Genomic DNA, 18411 nt, shown 5'->3' on the forward strand with positions numbered 1-18411 from the left:
GGTTCAAGCGATTCTCCTGCGTCAGCCTCCCGAGTAGCTGGGATTAGAGACGTGCACCACCACGCCCAGCCAATTTTTGTGTATTTTCAGTAGAGACGGGATTTCACCATGTTCCCCAGGCTGGTCTCAAACTCCCGAGCTCAGGTGATCCACCTGCCTCGGCCTCCCAAAGTGCTGGGATTACAGGCGTGAGCCACCACGCCCGGTTAGCTCAAGGTTTTTTTTAAGAAACATCTGAATCTCCGTGCTTGCACTCCTCCAGGTTGCCAAAAGCTCCATCACTCCACATTCGTTCACTCCAAACTCCTTTAGACATTCCTGCCTGGCCTCCAAAAGCATTTGGGTTTGCCACTCCGGATTTTATTTCAACTTCCTCATTTTACAGTTGAGAAAAACAGGAGGTAAAGAGAGGAAGGTCCCTGCTTTAGGAAGCAGCTCTGGAAAGCAGAACACAGTTTCCTGCTCTCGCTCTCTCTCCACTACTCTCCCTTTAAAAAATATACTTTCTTCTATGGCCAAATTAAACATTCATTACCAACCTGCGATTGCTTAGGACTTTAAAAGGAGGGTTGTTCAGGGGTGACAACAATCTCCTGTCTATTATACGTGTCCATGTAGGCAGAAACCTACCCAAATTCAAGCCCCAGTCTGGGTCCCAAAAACTAACTACACAGAGCAGGGAAACCAGAGAGCTACAGTTCAGACCAGGAACCTCCTCTCCTAGCTCACGTTTCTACCCGAGCCCGCGGAGGAACCAACCGGAAGTGGCGCTCAGCCTCCCCGCGGAGGGAACCGCCTATCCCGCCGTGGCGCTGGCCGGAAGACGAAGGTGCAACCCTCTGAAGGGTCCCCTCCTACTTTTTGCTGCCGCACGGTTGCTGTCGCAGACGCAGGAGTCTCCGAAGGCTTCCGCGGCTTTGGGGCCGGTTGTGAGATGCCAGGCAGAGGCCGCTGCCCTGACTGCGGCTCCACGGAGCTGGTGGAAGACTCACACTATTCGCAGAGCCAGCTGGTGTGCTCCGACTGCGGCTGCGTGGTCACCGAGGGGGTCCTTACCACTACCTTCAGCGACGAGGGCAATCTCCGAGGTACTTGTGGCCCTGGGGACAGCCTGGGGCGGTGGAGGGATTAACATCAGATTCCTTTTGTCTCCCCGCTCCCCCCGCATACTCCTAACTGTAACGCGCACTCCTAATATGAGAGAAAATGACCTAAAGTGAGCGAGGGAGCCGAAGGAGATGGGGGCTGCCATTCATCTGTGTTTTTCCAGCACTTAGTGTAGGGCATAGATGGAGAGGGTAATAAATGTTGAGTAAGTGACACAGAAAGTTCCACTCATCTTGCCATATCTGGTCATTGTGGAAGGATTGCCGATATGATTATAGCATGTATTATTACCCTGAAATAGTTTTAAGCACAAACTGGAAAAACATTACTTTTCTTTGCTTTCCAAGTTTCTGACCATGGCAGCCCTCAAAATCTGCAGCCATTGTCTGGGTGGAGTGGCTTAAGCCTGTAATCCCAGCGCTTTGGGAGGCAGAGCCGAGAGGAATGCTTGAGCCCAGGAGTTCAAGACCAGCCTCGGCAACGTAACGAGATACTTGCCTAAAAAAAAAAAAATTAAGAATTAGCCAGGTGTGGTGGCATACACCTGTAATCCCAGCTACCCAGGAGTCTGAGTTAGGAGGCCTGCTTGAGCCTGGGAATTGAAGGCTGCCGTGAGCTATGATTGCACCACTGCACTCCAGCCTGGGCTATAGAGGGAGACTCCTTAAACAAACAACAAAAAAAAATCTGCTACTAGAAAAATTGCCTGTATGGAATGTACTGGAAGGATGACTGGAAATTTGGAACACTTGGAGCTGCTTTAGTGCAGTCCTCACCTTTCCCAGTCTCTGTGTATTCGGAACCGCTTGTAGACAGAAAATCAGACGGGGCCTTTAACTGTGCAGCAGCAGATGCTCAATGATTTGAATTCTGCGTCCTGGTTTTGTGTGGTGGGAGGGCAGGGGTCTGATGTATAAAGGCTAAGCACACTATTTGTTGTTTATTATTTTACAGAGGTAACATATTCCCGAAGCACAGGGGAAAATGAACAAATTAGTCGCAGCCAGCAACGAGGTGAGAATTGACCTTTTACAACACAGTAGCTTTAAAGAAAACTATCCTAGGCTGGGTGCTGTGGCTCACGCCTGTAATCTTGTAATCTCAGCACTTTGGGAGGCCAAGGCAGGTGGATCACCTGAGGTCAGGAGTTCGAGACCAGCCTGGCAAACATAGCGAAACCCCATCTCTACTAAAAATACAAAAATTAGCTGGGCATGGTGGCTCGTACCTGTAGTCCCAGCTACTTGGGAGGCTGAGGCAGGAGAATCACTTGGACCTGGGAGGTAGAGATTGCAGTGAGCTGAGATTGTGCCACTGCACTGTAGCCTGGGTGACAGAGTGACAGTCTGTCTCAAAAAAATAATAATTAAAAAAAGAAAACTATCCTGGTGGCCTAGTCCAGCTTTTCACTTTTCCTATTTTCAGCATTGCTGGTGTGAGGTAGAGTAGAAGAGAATGGTAATTAGGAATTTAAAATGGGGATGGTGGCTGACACCTGTAATCCCAGACTTTGGGAGGCTGAGACAGGCAGATCGCTTGAGGCCAGGAGTTCAAGACCAGCCTGGCCAACATGGTGAAACCCCGCCTCTACTAAAAATACAAAAATTAGTTGGGCCTGGTGGTGCACACCTGTTATCCCAGCTACTCGGGAGGCTGAGGCAGGAGAATCACTTGAACCCAAAAGGAGGAGGTTTCAGTGAGCCAAGATGGCGCCACTGCACTCCAGCCTGGGCAACTGAGCCAGACTCTGTCTCAGAAAATAAAATAAATGAAATAAAATGAAATAAAATAAAACAGGGATGGTTCTGAGAGAGGCAGCAATTCAGTATAAGGTTTGGGTTTGATCAGATGTATGTTTGAGGTAGCCTCTAAGAGCCTGGATAAAACTGGCTTGGCCCTGAATCAAATCAGCCTGCAAAAACTAGTGGGCTGAAATGTGACTTCTTTACACAGATGTTTTTGTGTCTTTAGAATGACTGTACCAAGTGTCACTCCTGTCTATCCAGAAAGGTACATAATTTGTGCGTCTGATATCTGAGGCAAGTTTAGCAGATCTAAATGAGTCCTAGCAGAATTTTCTAGGAGGTGCCCGATAGCTCCTTTGACCCCTCTAACTTTTGCTGTGGGTTTTTCCTAGGTCTCCGCCGAGTGAGAGACCTTTGTCGAGTTCTGCAGTTGCCACCAACATTTGAGGACACCGCGGTTGCCTACTACCAACAGGCATACCGGCACTCTGGCATCCGAGCAGCCAGGCTGCAAAAGAAGGAGGTGTTGGTTGGGTGCTGCGTCTTAATCACCTGCCGACAGCATAACTGGCCCCTAACAATGGGAGCCATCTGCACGCTGTTGTATGCAGATTTGGATGTGTTTTCTAGCATTTACATGCAGATAGTAAAGCTCCTGGGACTGGATGTGCCATCTCTGTGCTTGGCAGAACTGGTGAAGACCTATTGCAGCAGGTACCTTCCTGGTGGGAGACAGTAGGATGGGATGGAATGGGTCCTTAGACCTGAATCCTTTGACCTTTGGCCATCTCTTTTTTTTTTTTTTTTCTTGAAACGGAGTCTCGCTCTTGTCACCCAGGCTGGAGTGCAGTGGTGTGATCTCAGCTCACTGCAACCTCCACCTCCTGGGTTCAAGCTATTCTCCTGCCTCAGCCTCCAGAGTAGCTGGGATTACAGGTGCCTGCCACCATGCCCAGCTAATTTTTCTTTCTTTTTTTTTTTTGCATTTTTAGTAGAGACAGGGTTTCACCATGTTGGCCAGGCTGATCTCAAATTCCTGACCTCAGGTGATCCGCCCGCCTTGGCTTCCCAAAGTGCTGGGATTACAGGCGTGAGCCACGCACCCGGCCTTGGCCATCTCTTTTTGACCAAAGATCCATGTAAAAGGATGTGGGAGAAAGATCTTTAGTTTATACTTGTACTAATAAGGTTAATATTGTTTTACATTTTTATAATGCTTTAATTTTCTTCCTTTTTTTCTTTTTTTTTTTTTTTTTTTTGAGACCAAATCTTGCTGTGTTGCCCAGGCTGGAGTGTAGTGTCATGATTTTGGCTCACTGCAACCTCCACCTCCCGGGTTCAAGTGATTTTTGTGCCTCAGCCTCCCAAGTAGCTGGGACTATACGGGTGCGTGCCACCATGCCTGGCTAACTTTTTGTTTTTAGTAGAGATGGGGTTTTGCCATGTTGCCCAGGCTGGTCTTGAACTCCTAGGCTCAAGCGATCCACCCATCTCAGCCTCCCAAAGTGCTGGGATTACAAGTGTGAGCCACTGCACCCTGCCAAAGAATGCTATAATTGTCAAACCCCTTTGCCCTCACAGCAACCTAATGACGTGGGGAAAATAGGTCTGAGCCTTGGCACAGGGCTGTTGAGTTGCGCCACTCATGTTATGTGCTCTGTGCGTGGCAGTTCCTAGAGTTGTGCTGTGCCACGGCCTTTGTGGCTGAATGCCCAGCTCCATCTGAGCAGGATCATCTGCAGAGGAAGCTGAAAGGATATTAGTTAATGACAGAACTGGGCTTAGAAGCTAAGCCTTTTCTAGTTTTTTTAAAGACAGAGTCTCATTCTGTCACCCAGCCTGGAGTGCGGTGGTGCCATCATAGCTCACTGCAGCTGGAATTCCTGGGCTCAAGCGATCTGCCCACCTGATCCTCCCAAAATGCAGATATTACAGGCATGAGCACTGTGCCTGGCTCTTTTCTTGTTTGAAGTAGCTATGTTCTTTTCTTTTTTCTGATAAACAGCGTTAAAAGCAGAGGCTGTTGGTGTCAAATAGCCTTGTATCTGAAGCTTGGTTACCGCTTGGCTGGATGACTATGGGAAAGTTTTTCAACTATACATGCACATAAAATGGTGTACATCCTCGTAGATTAAATGAGAACGTTGTAAAGCACTCAGAATAATGGCGACTGGGAGGCGCCCAATAAATGTTTGCGCTCTCCTGCATCCCTCCGCCTTCCCCAAACAAAGCGGAATACGCCCTGTTTTCTCTCATAGCCTTTATTAACTTGCTGCCCAGTGAGCTTGAGTATTCCTGAGGGCAGAATAGCTTCCCCATCTTGAGTGGGCTGCCTTTCCTCACCGTGGGAGAGCAGCCCCCGTATCATTAAGATCCAACCCTCATTTTGGTTGTTTCAGCTTCAAACTGTTCCAGGCTTCACCTTCTGTGCCAGCCAAATACGTGGAAGACAAAGAGAAGATGCTGTCTCGAACATTGCAGTTGGTGGAGCTGGCAAACGAGACGTGGCTGGTGACTGGGCGGCATCCCTTGCCTGTCATCACTGCTGCGACTTTCCTGGCTTGGCAGTCGCTGCAGCCTGCAGATCGGCTTTCATGTTCCCTTGCCCGATTTTGTAAATTGGCAAATGTGGACCTGCCCTACCCCGCGTCCTCCCGCCTGCAGGAGCTTCTGGCTGTGCTGCTGCGGATGGCTGAGCAGCTGGCCTGGTTACGAGTTCTGAGACTTGACAAACGGTCTGTGGTGAAGCACATCGGTGACCTTCTCCAGCACCGCCACTCGCTGGTCCGCTTGGCCTTTCGGGATGGGACAGCAGAAGTGGAGACCCGAGGGAAGGAGCCACCGGCGTGGGGACAGGGGCAGAGAGAAGGGGAGGTGGGAAATAATTCCTTAGGTTTGCCCCAGGGGAAGCGGCCAGCCAGTCCTGCCCTTCTCCTGCCACCCTGCATGTTGAAGCCCCCGAAGCGGATCTGCCCTGCACCCCCTGTCTCCACCGTCACTGGAGATGAGAACATTTCTGATAGTGAAATAGAACAGTATTTGCGTACCCCTCAGGAAGTTAGGGACTTTCAGAGAGCCCAGGCTGCTAGACAGGCTGCCACGAGTGTCCCTAACCCTCCCTGATGGATATCCATTGGGAGCACTTCATCCTGTTCTGACAGCTTGATAACAGTCCTGTCATAACCAAGGACGGAAGTGTACACAAGTCCGTAGGTATTGCCTTTCTTGTTTGAAGGAACTAAGATGGGCTCTGCCATTCGTTGGACCCTGGGTCCTGGAGTAAAGTCAGGAGTACAGGGATGACTGTAGGTAGGAGAGACTCCCATCCCTTGGGGTGGGAGAGCAAGTTGCCTATGTCCATGTTCTGTGAGATGGCTTTCCTCATGGATGGATGGGAAAATGTCAGGCTCTCTGCTGCTGGTTTGAATTGGCCACACTGCTGCTGCTCCTCCTGCAGGCCTGAGGGGGTGTCCCTCTGCTTGTGGAGCAGTTGGCATTCCCAGCAGTATCAGCCCTCAGAGGAGTGGGAACTGGGGAATTCCTGGCCCTACGTCCATTCACAGGCATTGGTGGGTTTGTGTGTGTGGTGTCATGAGATCCTCTGCCTCATAACAAAAGGACAGCGGGTAGACTAAGGTAGTAGCTCAAAGGGCTTTGCAAAATTTTAATATATTAAAACAAGAGGCATCTGCTAGAAAACATTCTATTGTATAAAACCCGAGCTCTTAAAAACATGTTTTCTTTGGCACTTTCATTCCCTCCCTCCCCTTTCCCCAGCGTATTGCAAAAAGCTCTCCAGTGCTAAGGCATTGGCAGGGTGTGTAAACAGCAGCCAGCATATGTGGAAGAATAATACAAAGCTTTTTTTTTTTCTTCTTCTAATATGTCTGTGCAGCAAGCATAAATAGCAGGACCCATCCCAAGGAGTGTGTGTGGGTTTTCCCCTCCCCTGTGTCCTCTGTCACCTTGGTGATCAGGCCAGGATGATGTGAAGACTGGGAGGGAACCTAGGTCAGACCTTGGTTTCCTGTTGCTCTTCCCAAGACCCAGGGTTCCCTCTGTTTCCATTTGGTCCTGTAGTGAAATGCTGGTGGTTGGTTTTAGGTTGGGGAAAAGATGGGTGCCGGTGTTTAAGAGTAATAAAGGCATAGGCCCCTCATGATCTGCAGGGACCCCAGCCACTGCCTCTGGGCTTGGCTTGGGCTCCTGGGAGTCAGGAAGCTGGTTTGACATTTTGTAGGTTTCTCTCTACTATGGAGCTGGAGAGCAAATGATTGGGATGGTTCTTCCATCTGGCCTCATGGAGGCAAGGAAGCGCTCTTCCATAGTCTCTTGGTGTTGTAAGGCTGAGACTGGGGAGATGGGTCTTGTAACTGAAAAGTAACTGCTTCTCCAAACACCACCTGCATCTTTATGGGGGCGCCACTGTTTACAAGACTAGCTCTAGGGCATGACTAGATTCTGCCCCAGTTCCACCTGCCCGCTCCCTCTACTCCCCTCAGTTCACCCACAGGCACCTGGCAGTCAGCTGTTGAGGTGCAGGCCTCGGCTTTGTCCCGGTGTGCCACCTCTGAACCCTGCTGTCTGGTTTAAGTACCACTCCTGTGGGAATGGTGAGTTTGTTCCTAGTTGTGCCCGGTTCCCACTCCCCTCCCCCAGGACTGGTTGATGTCTAGAGCTGCCTTTCACATGGCCCCGCCCTCCCCTCTTGCATAGTTGATCTGAAAAGCAGCACCTTGTGACTTCATATCACCTGCCTCATGTGCTGGGCTGGCTGTCGTGCCAGCCAAACCCCAGAGGAAAAGGGACTTAGGATCTAGGCAGGGGCTGGGCTGAAATCAGTAGAGGGCAGGGAGGAAAGAACACAGTTCCCATGCTCTCATCTCTGCTTTGCTGGTGAGGCTGGTGGCCCCCAGTGAGGCCACATGGACAGTAGGCGGTGGTGGGAGTACTTGGGGAGGGTCCACCTGGGCTGTGCTGTGCCCTTTCACACAGACGGAGGCCTTCTCCCTTCCTGGGAGGGCACGGACAGTCCAGACTGCCCCGGGCTGGACGGAAATGTATTATGCATGTTTCTGGGATTGTCTGTCGCTACCCCAGAGGGATGCCCTCTAGGCAAGTGGGGGAACATCTGCCTATGGGCTTCCTCCAGCCATCGGCTCCTCCACCTCCAACCTGCTACTATGCAGACGCCTTCGAGGGCCCTGAGGAGTGGGGGAAGGAGCCGCGTGGCCAGCCCGTTTACCGCGTCGTCCGCCCCACCCTAGACGGTGGTCTCGCTCTTCCAGAGTCCGGTCTTCATGCAGCCGCCGCTGGCCACCTCCGCGCCCATCATGGTGACGTCGTCGTACTTGCCCCCCTTGGGGACGCCGTTCAGGCTGGCAGCGTTGAGCGGGTACGAGCGGCGCTTGCTCTCCTTCTCCAGCGCGCCGCCGCCCTTGAGACTGTCGCGGCTGGCACTGCGGCGCTGGCCTGGCCGGCCAGCCTCAGAAAGCGGCGCGGCGCTGGTGTCGCTGCCCTCAGACGGCGTGAGCATGGGTTCGCCTTCCAGCTGTAGGCCGACGCCCGGGCTGTTGCGGCTGCTGCCCAGGTAGCTGTCGGTGGGGCTGTTGTGCAGGCTGCCGCTCTCGCTGGACAGCAGCTCGGGCGCCCCGGCTGCGCCCCCGCGCAGGGCCTTGAGCCGGTTCTTGCCGCCGGCCTCCCCGGCGCGGTGCCCCTTGGCCCGGCCCTTGTGCGCCCGACGCCCGTGGTGCACGTTGTTGGGGTGGCGGGGGCCGAGGCTTCCCCGGGGGCCCGCGGCCTCCGGCTCTTCTTCCCCGCAGGCTGCCGCCCCCGCCTCACACACCTGACTCTGGGCCAGCTGCAGGTTGGTAAGCTTGCAGGGGCCCAGAGCCAGCGGGTGGCCGCTGCTGCCGCTTGGGGAGGACTTGAGGGAGGGGGGCGCCTCCCCGAACACCGGGGAACCGTCCTCTGCGGCGGCGGCGGGCAGGGCCCGGGGCAGGGCGTGGGGGGCCGAGGGAGAGGCAGGGGGGCAGCAGGCGCGCCACGAGGCTCTCACGTCCCTCCTCCTGGCACAGTGGTGGGTGAAGACGAAGAGGCCCAGAGCGGAGGCTGCTGCTCCGTACAAGCAGCTGCACACCACCCGGGGCAGCCAGCGCTGGGACACGGCCAGAGCCCCGCAGGCCCACATGGCCAAGTACAGGAAGTGCGTGGTCACCAGCGCCCCTAGCTGGACTCCCGGAGAATAGAGGCTGTCACCATCCTCCGGGGGCCCGGGCGTCCCCACTCGAGCGCTCCCAGTAGCAAGAAGGGAACCTGAGTCACTCAGGAGGGGGCCGCTGCCCCTGAGCCTGGTAGAACCCCTAAGTTCCTCCCCTGCCTCCAAGGAGGCCCTGCTGTTGCCCCCCTTCGGCCTCTGTGCCAGAGGACCCCGTAAGCGCAGCCCTGCGCACAGGAAATAGATCCAGGTGATGAGCAGAATCAAAGCCACCGGGATGTAGAAGGCGCCAAGGCTTGGACGCCACACCAGCCAGCAGCTGCAGGAGACACAGAAGCAGTGATGAGGCCAGAGGGCATGGCCGGGATGGGGCTGGGGGCCAGGGTGGTGGGGGAGACAGGATATGGTGAGTGCAGAGACAAGGATGGCTTGGTCAGCATGCATGGGCTTGGGTTGGGTTATGGTTGGGTGGACCTGGCAGGTGGCCCTGCCAGTGGAGTGGAAGGCATCCGGTGTTAGGTAGGTGGGCTTGGGGCAGGAGGGAGGGGTGCTCACTAGGGGCTGTGGTCCCGGTAGTTGTGGATGTTGACTGCAGCCGTGATGCCACAGATAATGAGTGGAATCCCTCCAGCTATCAAATAGAACCTGGAGGGAATGAGGGATTGGGGGTCCCAGAGGTGGGGAAAGGGAAGGGAAGAACCGGGTGTTCAGAGCCCTTTCCTTGGTGTCTCTGTCCCATTGTTTTTCCCCTTTAAATTCTCAGAATTTTTTGCCAGGGATGCAAGGTCCCTGCAGGGACTACTTGGACTTGGCCATGACTGTTCTAAGGGGCAAAGGTCAGAATTGCTCTCTCACCCTAAACAGTGCAGAAGTTAGAGGTGCCACTCAGGTTCCCAGGATCCTTGCTATGACATCTGGAGTCATCTCCTTCCCTGGCTTTGTCATGCCTCAGAAGCCCGCAGGATGTCCCCTACTGCATGGTCTTGTGTGACCTGCTGAGTCTAGGGCCTAGCCTCTCCTGCCTTTGGAGAGTGATCTCCCAGGGACCTTGAACCCACCCTTCACCCACCCTGGGAGGTTTCCTACGCCTGCCTTGGAGTCCCTCCCCAATTGCAAAGCTGGAATTCAAAATATGTACCGGAGCATAGGACTGGGAGCAGGCAGGGCGGGGTCCCCTTCTTGAGGAGGGGGTGCCCTCCAGGTGAGCTCCTTGTGGAACACTCGCGCCTTCACCCCCATCCAGAGCAGCGTGGACAGGGAGGAGTAGTGCAGGGTGATGCCCACCTGCAGGGTCAAGGCACGGAGGCTGGGGACCTGGGGGCTACGACTGGACCCTCCCAGAGCCTCAGCCCTGCTGGTGTCCTCCCAGGCTTCCAGCCTCCTTTCCCCAGCTTTTTTACTTTACCCAGCCCACTCCCCCTACACTCGCCAAGCTTCCATCCCTGCTGCCACCCTCTGCCTCCACCCCAGGGTTCTCTCCCACTGCAGGACTTCCCATGACCCTGATATGGCTATCTGGCTGATCCCCCACCTCCCTATCACTGCAGGTCCCCATTTCCACTTTGAAGCCCATCTCCCCATTCTCTCTGATCTGGTCTTACCCCTACTCTCACTCTCCATGCCCCACCATCCCTGCCTTCCAAGGCTGCCACAGAGGAAGCCATGGAGCTGCGGCCTATGAGCACCAGCCATTTTCTTCCAGTGCATCTCCCCACTCTATGCCTAGGTGCCAGCACTCATCTTGAAGCACCACCCCCCAAGCCCCTTTGCCTGCTTACCGCCTGGCAGACCATCTGGTAATTGGTGAGTGTGATGCCCCCCGCAAAGACGGCAGAGGTCATGGCCATGTGGAAGCACAGGTTCAGCAGCATGTGCCAGCCCTTCCGGGACACACGGATGGAGCTGCCCGGAAACAGTCTCGAATTAATGACCGTTCAACCCAAGGTCAGGCCCATGGGGTCTCCAGGCCATTGGGAGAGCCACGGGGGGGCAGGCACATATCTGCGTGTGTGCATGGGTGGGAATGTGACAGAGGCCACAGGGCAGGGAGTCCTTAACCCCTCAAAGTGATTCCAACCCCAGAACATTCAAATGGGTGAGAGGCTGAGAAAGTCATGTGGACCTACCTGGGGAAAAAACCCCTGCCAAGTACTCAGTGAGCCCACCCTCCACCCGCGCTGGGAGGTTTCCTACACCTGCCTCGGAGTCCCTCCCCCATTGCAAAGCTGGAATGGAAAGTATGTACCAGAGCATAGGACGGGGAGTGGGCAGGGTGGGGTCCCCTTCCGTGCCTGCCCACCACACCCTCCCTCCTGCAGGAGCGCCCACCTGTGGTTGAGGATGTAGGTGATGATGGTGGCGAAGAGGCAGAGCAGCAGCAGGGCTGTGCAGGGGTATACCACAGGGTGCAGCCCTGCCCCCGCGCCCCCCACCTCCCTGGGAAAGGCGCTCAGCTCCTGGGAAAGGGCAGGAAAGAGACATGAGGAACATGGACACCTCACTAGGCCCCCAGGCCAGCTTTCCTCTTCCCAGGCCCCTTCAGCCTTGGTCCTGCACTTTGGTGCTTAGTTCATCTGGGCAGGGAGAAAAGTTTCAGGCTTTCCGCTATTAGGAAGCCAGCCCCATGGAGCCAGCTACTGCTGCCCCTTCCGTGCCTCTGGTCCTGCCTTGCTGGGGACTCTTCACACCCCCAGCCTGAAAGACCAGAGATAGGAGAGAGGGAGTAGGTGCTGCCTGTGACCAGCAGCAGGCCTGCAGGACTGGAGAGTGGTGGCACCACGTGCCACAAAGGAGGGGGTGATCAGGAAGGAGAAGGGTTCCCAGATTATTTTTTTTCTACTTTGTAAGAATCTGGTCTGGGCTGGGCACGGTGACTCATGCCTATAATCCCAGCACTTTGGGAGGCTGAGGGGGGTGGATCATTTGAGGTCAGGAGTTTGAGACCAGCCTGGCCAACATGGTGAAACCCTGTCTCTACTAAAAATATAAAAAATTAGCCAGGCATGGTGGCACATGCCTGTAATCCCAGCTACTTGGGAGGCTGACTCAGGAGAATCACTTGGACCTAGGAGGCGGAGGTTGCAGTGAGCTGAGATCATGCCACTGCACTCCAGCCTGGCGACAAAGCCAGACTCCGTCTCAAAAAAAAAAAAAAAAAAAAAAAAAATCTAGTCTCAGAAAGTGCAGGATGTGAAGGCCAGGCTAGGGAGTTCCAGATCCATCAGATCTATCTATCTGGTTATAGGCATGGAGGCCAGACCTCCCTGCCTGTCTCCTGAAAGATGGAGAGGTGGGAGAGGTCAAAGGGCCATTTCCCCACATCCCGCCAGTCATGGGCCCCAATAGGGGTGCTGTCCTTTCTGTATTTCTCCATGGTCCCAGGTGGTCAGAGTACTCCCACCCCTATTTTCCACCCAGTGCATGTCCCTGCACCCCTCCACCTCTCACCCCACCGCACACCCACCATGAGCACAGCCACGTTGCCCAAGTGCTGGCAGTGCAGGGCACTGACGTTGGGCTGGCTGGAGCGGAGCTGACAGCCCTCTGAGGTCCAGCCCCCGGCCCCCCCGGGCCCCTCCTGGCTCCACCAAGCGGCCACAGGTTCGGCTCCCTCAGCCCAGTGCCGCAGCGAAACGGCCACTGGCTCTGTCAGGTTTCCCACGCCACAGCCACCTACAGGGGGAGAGGGACGTCCACACAGACACTCACAGGGTGTCAGGGAGGTGGGCTAAGCTGGGACTCAGCAGCAGCAGCGGTGGCAGGGTGTGTACTAGGCACCTGCCAGGCAGAGCACAGTGCTGGGCTGGGGGCATGCGGTGAGATGCCAAGGACTGCCTCAGTCTAACGGGGGACCCTGGAGGGGGAGGGGTGCGGATGATGATGGAAAATGTGAGCCCTGGGTGGTGGCCCGCCCTGAGTGCTGGATGAGCAGTGATGTCATGCTTCATGGTGAGGACTCAGGCTTGGGGGCTCGGGGACAAGAACACAGAAGTGCAGATGGAGGGAACACAAGCCAGGTACAGGGAGGAGGGACGCAGGCAGGATGGAAGGAGGACTAGGAGGAGGCGTTCCCAGTGGGAGAGGGGCTCCCGGAGCAGGCCCTGGACTCCACGGACCCCTCACCTACCCACCTCTCCTCACACACTCCCACAGCCCACGCGGCTGCAGACACAGGGCTTTCACCTTCCTCAGGCCACCTTACTTGTCCTTCAAGTCTTAGTGGTTTTCGGGAAAGGCCTCCCTGGCCTCCAACTAGGTTGGACAGTCCCTCATCCTGTGCCCTCCAAAACACTTCATGCAGCTGCTCACTTACAATGAGCTGCACTTACAATGACTTGTCCACTGCCTGTGCTCTCTGCTGAAGGGTGTGTTCCTCAAGGACACAGCCATAACTGCCTGTGCACAGGTGTGTCCCAGCTCAGGCACAGTCTGGCACATACCAGATACTCAGTGAGGATGCATGACCTGACAGCAAGAGTCTGCACTAGGAACAGGACGGAACCCAGGGTGGGGCGGCAGCGCCTTCTGGGTGGGCAAAGGGGGTACAGCTGCATCGCTAGGACCCTAGAGGGCTCATGGAGGGAGGCAGACGTCCTGATGATGGGAAATGGCCCAAGACTTTGAAGGGGCTCTCTGATGTGCAAAGTGCAGTTTGCGGAAGGTGAATCTGGTGACGGCATGAGGGATGGACTGAAGGTGGAGGTGCGGGGGCCAGAGATGGGCTGGTGTCAGCGTGGATGGTGAGAGCAACAGTGGAATCACCAACAGAAAGAAGGCAGGTGTGGACGTTGCTGGTCCCGGGGGAAAGATGGAACGATAAGTGGGGGACTGCAGGTGATCTATCTGCTTTCTGGGTGCCAGGCCCCCAGCTGGGTGGTGAGTCAGACACTCAGTGTCTGCTCATGTTGTTATTCCTCTGCCCTGGTCTCCGCCCTTCCTTGGTGTCTCTGGAACTCCTGATCATCCCTCAAGGCCCATCTGTGTCAGTCCCACCTCCGCCACGACAGCTGGAGCCATGTTGCCTTTTCAGAATGCTGCTCACCTGGGCTGCCTGTGCAGCAGCCGCCTGGAACCTCTCCTGTGGCTGCCCTGGGAGGTTACTTCACCCTCTACTGCTTAGGTGGCCTCTGGGAGCAGGGACCATGGCCTAGATGTTTTTATTCCTTCCAGCACCAACGACAGCGCTGTTTCTAGCAGGCGCCCATTCAGCATTACTTGTCTGCATTGGGCCCGTGGGGGGGGTGTGTGTGTGTGTTGGAGACGGCTGTGCTCGTAGCCCTCTTGAAATTGAACAAATCTGGGATATAGAAGGCAATGTCTTCCTGAACTTTTCTCCTCCAAACCCTTTCTTTATGGGGTATCTCTGCCCTCTGCCCTGTTGGGGAAAGGTGAGGGCCGCAACATCCTGTCTCAGTTCCACTAGGGCACTGGGGGGCTGTGGGCCAGGGAAGGGCAGGATGAAGGGGTACAGGGCAGACACACGAGAGGCAACCTGGGCAGGGCGGGGAGTTCAGTCCCTTACTGGTTCCTGCGAAGATGACGGGGGTGGCCACGCCACGCCTCTTGCCAGGCCCAGCAGCTCCAGGGCGGGAGGCGTTGCTGTGGCTGCGGAACAGGCGGCCATTTCGGAAGACGAGCAGTTGTAGGGTGCAGTCTGGAGGCACCGGGGGAGCCAGGGCAGCCGGAAGGGATGAGAACAGACTCGGGGGCAGCTGGATGGAGGCCAGGGCCACGCTATTCTGGGGGGACATAGGAGCTCCTCAGAGACACCAGGACCCCCTAGAGCACTGATGTCTTGCAGCCCCCTCCTCCCATTCCTCTCACTGCCCCCACCAGGTACCTGCATCTGGGTGCCTCCCGTCTCCCACCCCCACCCTCCCCCAGCGCCCACCTTGATGTGGAAGGACGACAGAGAAACATTGGGCCTCCCGGTGGTGCAGCGGAAGCGGAGCTGCTGGTCAGCTGGGGGCTCGGGCTCAGGTCGGGGGTTCTGGCCAGGGCTCCCTGGCTGTGCGCCCGGCACCCCTCCCTCCCTCCTCTGGAAGGCTGTGCAGGTCAGGCCCACGTAGCTGTGCGGCTTGATGAGGTAGGCCTCCAATGCCACGTTCCTCGCATTCTGGGGACAGGGACCTTGTCATCCCACCATTTGAGATGGTGGCCTTCTGCTTGGGACTGCACATTCCCTCTCAATGGACCTGCTCAGGCTGTAGTCCTCCCCTTCAATCCTCAGTCTTTTCAAAGCCACCTCTCTCTCTCTCTCTCTTTTTTTTTTTTTTTTTTTTTAGAGGAACAGGTTCTTACTGTGTCACCCAGGCTGGAGTGCAGTGTCACAACCATAGCTCACTGCAGCCCACAAATCCTGGGCTGAAGTGATCCTCCTACCTCAGCCTCCTGAGTATCTGGGACTACAGGCATGCTACCATGCCCATCTAATTAAAAACATTTTTTTTTTTAGAGATAGGGTTTCACCATGTTGCCCAGACTAGTCTCAAACTCCAGGCCTTAAGTGATCCTCCCACCTTGGCCCCCAGAGTAGCTGGGACCACAGGCGCATGCCAACACTCCTGGGTAATTTTTGTATTTTTTATAGAGACCAGGTCTCTCTTTGTTGCCCAGGCTGGTCTCCAACTCCTGGCCTCGGGAGATCCTCCCGCCTCGGCCTCCCAAAGTGCTGGGATTACAGGTGGAGCCACTGCACCCAGCCTCTTGCTCACCTCTTAACTATGCCAGTTCCGTTGCCCGACTCAGCTGTAGAGCAGGCTCCATGTCTCGCCCCTTTGCATCGCCCCAAGGGCCTAGCACAGTATCTTGCACATACAGGCATACAGGATGCTCTACTGTGGTTATCGGATTGGAGCCCTCGCCTTCTCTCAGGGAACTTCCATTACTCTTCACTCAATCCCGAGTGCTGTTTGCCCTGCCACCAAGCCCTGTTCCCATCCCTTCTAATCCTTTCACACTTCCTCCTGCTTATTCCCGTCAGGCTGGCCCTTTGGCTCAGTTCCCCACCACGGAGTCTGGCATCACTTTTCCAGGGTCACCGGCCACCTCTCCTAAGCACTGCCCCTGACAACTTGGAAGTGAACCCCACAGCTCAGAACTTTGTCACGTCTGCTGCTCTTGCTAGCTGGGGCACAGCAGGTGCACGCCTGAGAGGGAGCGCCTCCCTCCTCTGTATGCCAGGGTCACCCCCAACGCTGACCCCCATTACCACCGAGATGTGCTGGGCATGAGGACTGAGGGCGGCACCCCCAATGCGCTCCAGGGCGCCCACGATGCGGCTGCAGGCCTTGTCCTCGCGCTGGGCCAGCCACAGCAGGTGCTCATCCACCAGCATCAGGTTGCTGGCCATGTCCACCATCACCTCTACCAGCTGGGGGGACAGGGGAGTTGCTGAGGGCAGGGGCGGGGCTTGGGAGCCAGGGGCTGGAGTGAGAGACAGGCTTGAGCAAATGAGGGATGGGGGCATTTTGCGAGTTCCCGAGGTCCAGCTGAGTCTCACCTCTTTGATCTGGTCGACATAACCCAAAAATTTCTGGATCATCTGAGCCACATAGACTACATCCATCATGTCTGAAAAGCTGGCAGCCTCAGCTGTGTACACGCGCAGCTGGTGAGCCAGCGTCAGCGCATTGGAAGCATTGATGGGCATCTGGAGATTGGGGGAAGACAGAGGATCATCCCGCCTGTTCCTTCTGCCCCTGAACTGCCCCTGGGGACCCTCTGCTCTGTACCAGTGCTCAGTGCCTGGGGACAGGAGTCCAGCCTACTTGCTGGGTCTCATCAAGCTAGGAGGGCCGGGGAGGCTGAGACCATCACTGCCCAAGGCCACCACTGCCAGCACCCCTGGTGTAAGGATAGTGGGACTCTGCTTTTGGTGGTGGTGAGTAAAGGGGCGTGAGGTGTCCGGATGGGGACAGAGGACTTGTGCCCTTCCCCACTGTGGCCTCTGTGTCTGAATCCCTCGGCAGAGGGTGGCTAGAGGAGAGGAGCCGGCTCCTGGCTCTGCATAGGCAGGGACGAGAGGCACAGCCCAGCGGCCCAGAGACCAGGTTCCCCTTGCTCATTAGGTTGGCTTCTCCCTTCCCTGTGCCCCCGAAGCAGAGCTGGTGGGGTGCCCCAGCCCCTCCTCACCAGCACGAAGGTGTACAGCACCCTGGTGATGTCGTTGGTGTAGAGACAGTGGGAGTAGTCCCCAGGCTCCCAGCGGCCAGCACGGTCACACCGGCGGGAGGCTCGGGTGCCCGGGGCACCTCCGCCCAGGGGCACTGAAGTGAAGGGATACTGCAGGCAGGACTGGTAGGCTGTGATGCCAGCCAGAGTTCGGGGCCACCTGGGGGCAGAGGCAGGAAGTTGCCGATGAACCAGGCTTCTCAGAACAACAGCCCTTCTCCTGCCTTTAGAACTATGAGGCCGGACTCCTGGGGGCCTTGGGGAGGGATCCAGGAGCAGGGTTCAGATCAGCCTTCCAGGGGTTCCCAAGTTCCACTCTCTTTGTTCTGACCGGGCTGTCTCAGGTGATAGGGAGCTGGACTTTAGAGTTCTGAGTTTAAATTCAAGTTCTGCCACTTATTTGCTATGGCTTAAGGCAAGGCATTTATCCTTTCTCGGAGTCAATGTTCTCAGCTGTACAGTGGGGAGAATAATAGCTTCCCTGCATAACAGAGAGGGTCACTGGGATCTTAAAAGGTGATACTCTTGGCCGGGCGCGGTGGCTCAAGCCTGTAATCCCAGCACTTTGGGAGGCCGAGACGGGCGGATTACGAGGTCAGGAGATCAAGACCATCCTGGCTAACACGGTGAAACCCCGTCTCTACCAAAAAAGACAAAAAACTAGCCGGGCAAGGTGGCGGGCGCCTGTAGTCCCAGCTACCCGGGAGGCTGAGGCAGGAGAATGGCGGGAACCCGGGAGGCGGAGCTTGCAGTGAGCTGAGGTCCGGCCACTGCACTCCAGCCTGGGCGACAGAGCAAGACTCCGTCTCAAAAAAAAAAAAAAAAAAAAAAAAAAAAGGTGATACTCTTTGTGGACGAGCTTTTGCAAACTCTGAATGTAAGGAAGCAAATAAAAGCCTTTTTGTGGCCAGGCACAGTGCTTGAGCCCAGGGGTTTGAGACCAGCCTGGGCAACAAAGTGAGACCTTGTCTCTACAGAAAGTAACACAATAAACTAGGCATAGTGGCTGCGCCTGTAGTCCCAGCTCCTCAGGAGGTGGAGGTGGGAGGATCGCTTGAGCCCAGGAATTCGAGACTGCAGTGAGATACGATTGTGCCACTGCACCGGAGCCTGGATGAAAGAGCAAGACCCTGTCTAAGAAAAAGTCACAGTGGCTCAAGCCTGTAATCC

General features: G+C 55.7%; 2 protein-coding genes across 3 annotated transcripts in view; one reads left to right on the forward strand and one right to left on the reverse strand.

The window, feature by feature from the left end:
- The first annotated feature begins 824 nt into the window (after nt 1-824).
- BRF2 (BRF2 RNA polymerase III transcription initiation factor subunit) lies at nt 825-6584 on the forward strand. Its single transcript, XM_050801334.1, has 4 exons — nt 825-1088; nt 2062-2121; nt 3245-3566; nt 5252-6584. The coding sequence occupies exons 1-4, from the start codon at nt 935-937 to the stop codon at nt 5973-5975; spliced, it is 1260 nt and encodes a 419-aa protein (XP_050657291.1). The 5' UTR covers nt 825-934; the 3' UTR covers nt 5976-6584.
- Nucleotides 6491-18411, reverse strand: part of ADGRA2 (adhesion G protein-coupled receptor A2) — a 46548-nt gene continuing 34627 nt past the window's right edge. Inside the window, exons 9-19 of one of the 2 annotated variants that reach the window (XM_050801257.1) lie at nt 17203-17401; nt 16571-16720; nt 16280-16441; nt 14960-15184; nt 14591-14807; nt 12533-12741; nt 11398-11525; nt 10848-10971; nt 10208-10353; nt 9625-9714; nt 6491-9388 (exon numbers count right to left, since the gene is read on the reverse strand). In XM_050801257.1, the coding sequence (XP_050657214.1) occupies nt 8116-9388; nt 9625-9714; nt 10208-10353; nt 10848-10971; nt 11398-11525; nt 12533-12741; nt 14591-14807; nt 14960-15184; nt 16280-16441; nt 16571-16720; nt 17203-17401 (2923 nt within the window). In that variant the 3' untranslated portion in view covers nt 6491-8115. The remainder of the gene's footprint in view (nt 9389-9624; nt 9715-10207; nt 10354-10847; nt 10972-11397; nt 11526-12532; nt 12742-14590; nt 14808-14959; nt 15185-16279; nt 16442-16570; nt 16721-17202; nt 17402-18411) is intronic. The other variant, XM_050801258.1, reaches the window with a different exon arrangement.

The sequence above is a fragment of the Macaca thibetana genome, chromosome 8 (assembly GCF_024542745.1).
Source record: "Macaca thibetana thibetana isolate TM-01 chromosome 8, ASM2454274v1, whole genome shotgun sequence".
Lineage (NCBI taxonomy): Eukaryota > Metazoa > Chordata > Mammalia > Primates > Cercopithecidae > Macaca > Macaca thibetana.